The 2500-nt window shown below is 43.7% G+C and overlaps 1 protein-coding gene across 1 annotated transcript in view; it reads right to left on the bottom strand.

Moving 5' to 3' along the window:
- CD9 (CD9 molecule) overlaps nt 1-2500 on the bottom strand; it is a gene marked incomplete in the record, with an annotated part of 54568 nt that overhangs the window by 2792 nt on the left and 49276 nt on the right. The window contains 2 exon segments of the mRNA XM_029287252.1: nt 571-639; nt 1656-1748. Coding sequence (XP_029143085.1) covers nt 571-639; nt 1656-1748 — 162 coding nt within the window.

The raw sequence follows: 2500 nt of genomic DNA, 5'->3' as shown, positions 1-2500 counted from the left end.
TCTATTTATCCATCCGTCTATCACTTGGCCGTGCAGTGCCCAAGCAGACACCGCAGCCACGACGGGCTTTGACCCAGGCAGAACGAACCGGAACACCAAACATTTATCTCTCTTCCCTCTTTCCCTCTCCTAGCCTGGACTTTGAAACAAAACTTCCAATTGCATTTAGAGGTAGGAGAATCCGCCCTTCCCTGCTAGTCCTTGGCAGTCTCCGCTCCGAGGATTTCCATCCTATGGGACAATAAACCCCGGGGTGGGGGGAGAGAAATGTCTCCTTGGAATAGATGGATTATTTTTGGGAAGGTGGGAATAAAATATATCTCTTTCTGCTGGTGAGACCCCGCTTACAATTCTTACAAGTTGCAAATAAACTTTTAATTGGCAATCATCCTGCACACACGGAGACCTCGACAGCTGGGAAGCGGCATTAGCACTCAGATCCTTGGATCTTCCAATCCAATATTAGCACGAAATATAATCTGCTTCTCTTAAAAAAAATTTTTTAAAAAAAATCTGACATGCTATCCACAAATCGAAATGCACAAATGCACTTTGCACGCCAATACATACCATGGGGTCTTCAGGGCAGGTATCTTGATAATCAGATTCGGGAACACCATTAGGACCACAGCACTTCAACTACAGCAAAAAGAAACACAAGAATTGTTTGTCCCGAAACGAGATGCGAGAACAACTCTAGTTGGCATGACACCCCTAGGCCAGGGGTCTTCAAACGTGGCCCTTTCATGACGTGTGGACTTCAACTCCCAGAATTCCTCAGCCAGCACGCCTGGCTGAGGAATTCTGGGAGGGGTCTTCCAATTCGGCCCTTTTATGACTTGTGGACTTCAACTCCCAGAATTCCTCAGCCAGCATGCCTGGCCGAGGAATTCTGGGAGGGGTCTTCCAACTCGGCTCTTTTATGACTTGTGGACTTCAACTCCCAGAATTCCTCAGCCAGCATGCCTGGCTGAGGAATTCTGGGATGGGTCTTCCAACTCAGCCCTTTTATGACTTGTGGACTTCAACTCCCAGAATTCCTCAGCCAGCATGGCTAGAAATACGGAGTAAAGAGTAGGAATGGAATATGTGCTCTTATTCATATCAAATACGTGGACCCAGACAACACGTTTATTAAACACTAAAGATTGTAACTATAAAAACTTAATAAAATATAATAATAACGATAATAATAATGACGACGATGATGATGATGATGATGATGATAATAATAATAATAATAATAGTAATAATAATAATAATAAAAAAGTTGGAAGGGACCTTGGAGGTCATCTAGTCCAACCTCCTGCCCAGGCAGGAAACCCTAGACGATTTCAGACCAATGGTATAGGGTTTCCTGCCCGAGCAGTGGGTTGGACTAGAGGACCTCCAAGGACCCTTCCATCTTTATTATTATTATTATTTGAAACAATATTATTTAAATAAAAAAGAAAAGAAAAGAAAAAAAAGAGAGAGCCCTGGAAAGAGGGGCGTGAGGAAGAGGGGCAAGGCCCTTCCTCTTAACTGTGGGGCTAAGAGGTGGGGCTATAACCCCAGAGAGGCCGTCCACGGTGAGGGTGGTCCCTTGTAGCCGCTCTCTAAGAAACCCCCTGCCCAAAGCGAAGAGTAAAGACGCCAATGAAGGAGAGACTTACTGCGAAATGGAAGGCCTTTAGGCTGGCTTTCACCTTGGGGTCCTTCCTCTTGTCGTACAAGGTTGTATAAAACACCTTTATTTCTCTCGGGATCTGACAAAAGAGGAGACAAAAGAGAAGCCTTGCAGGTCAGGGTCGACATGAAGGGGTCCTTGGGACTCTCTGGCCTTAAGTGTTTTTTTCTTGCAAGATGCTTCATTGACCAAACTAGGTAACATCAGCTGACCGTGAGGACAATCAACCAGTGGAGCCATTTGCCTCCAAGGGGGGTGGAGTAGAAGACCTCCAAGGTCCCTGTAGAATAGAATAGAAGCTGGAAGGGACCTTAGAGGTCTTATAGACCAGCCCCCTGTTCAAGCACTGTCTCAGACATGTGACTGTCTAGCCTCTTCTTAAAAACCTCCAGTGATGGAGCGCCCACGATTTCTGGTGGCAAGATGTTCCACTGGTTAATTGTCCTCTCTCTCTCTCTCTCTCTCTCTCTCTCTCTCTATCTATCTATCTATCTATCTATCTATCTATCTATCTTCTATATCTATCTATCTATCTATCTATCTATCTATCTATCTATCTATCTATCTATCTATCTATCTATCTATCTATCCTTATCTTTCTCTCTCTCTCTCATCTATCCATCCATCCATCCATCCATCCATCCATCCATCCATCCATCTATCTATCCATCTATCTATCTATCCATCTATCCATCTATCCATCTATCCATCTATCTATCTATCATCCATCCATCTATCTCCATCTATATCTATCTATCTATCTATCTATCTATCTATCTATCTATCTATCTATCTATCTATCTATCTATCTATCTATCTATCTATCTATCT

Source organism: Protobothrops mucrosquamatus, unplaced genomic scaffold (genome assembly GCF_001527695.2).
Source record: "Protobothrops mucrosquamatus isolate PMUCROS unplaced genomic scaffold, P.Mucros_1.0 scaffold_20, whole genome shotgun sequence".
NCBI lineage: Eukaryota > Metazoa > Chordata > Lepidosauria > Squamata > Viperidae > Protobothrops > Protobothrops mucrosquamatus.
This window is presented reverse-complemented; position numbering and strand designations above follow the sequence as displayed.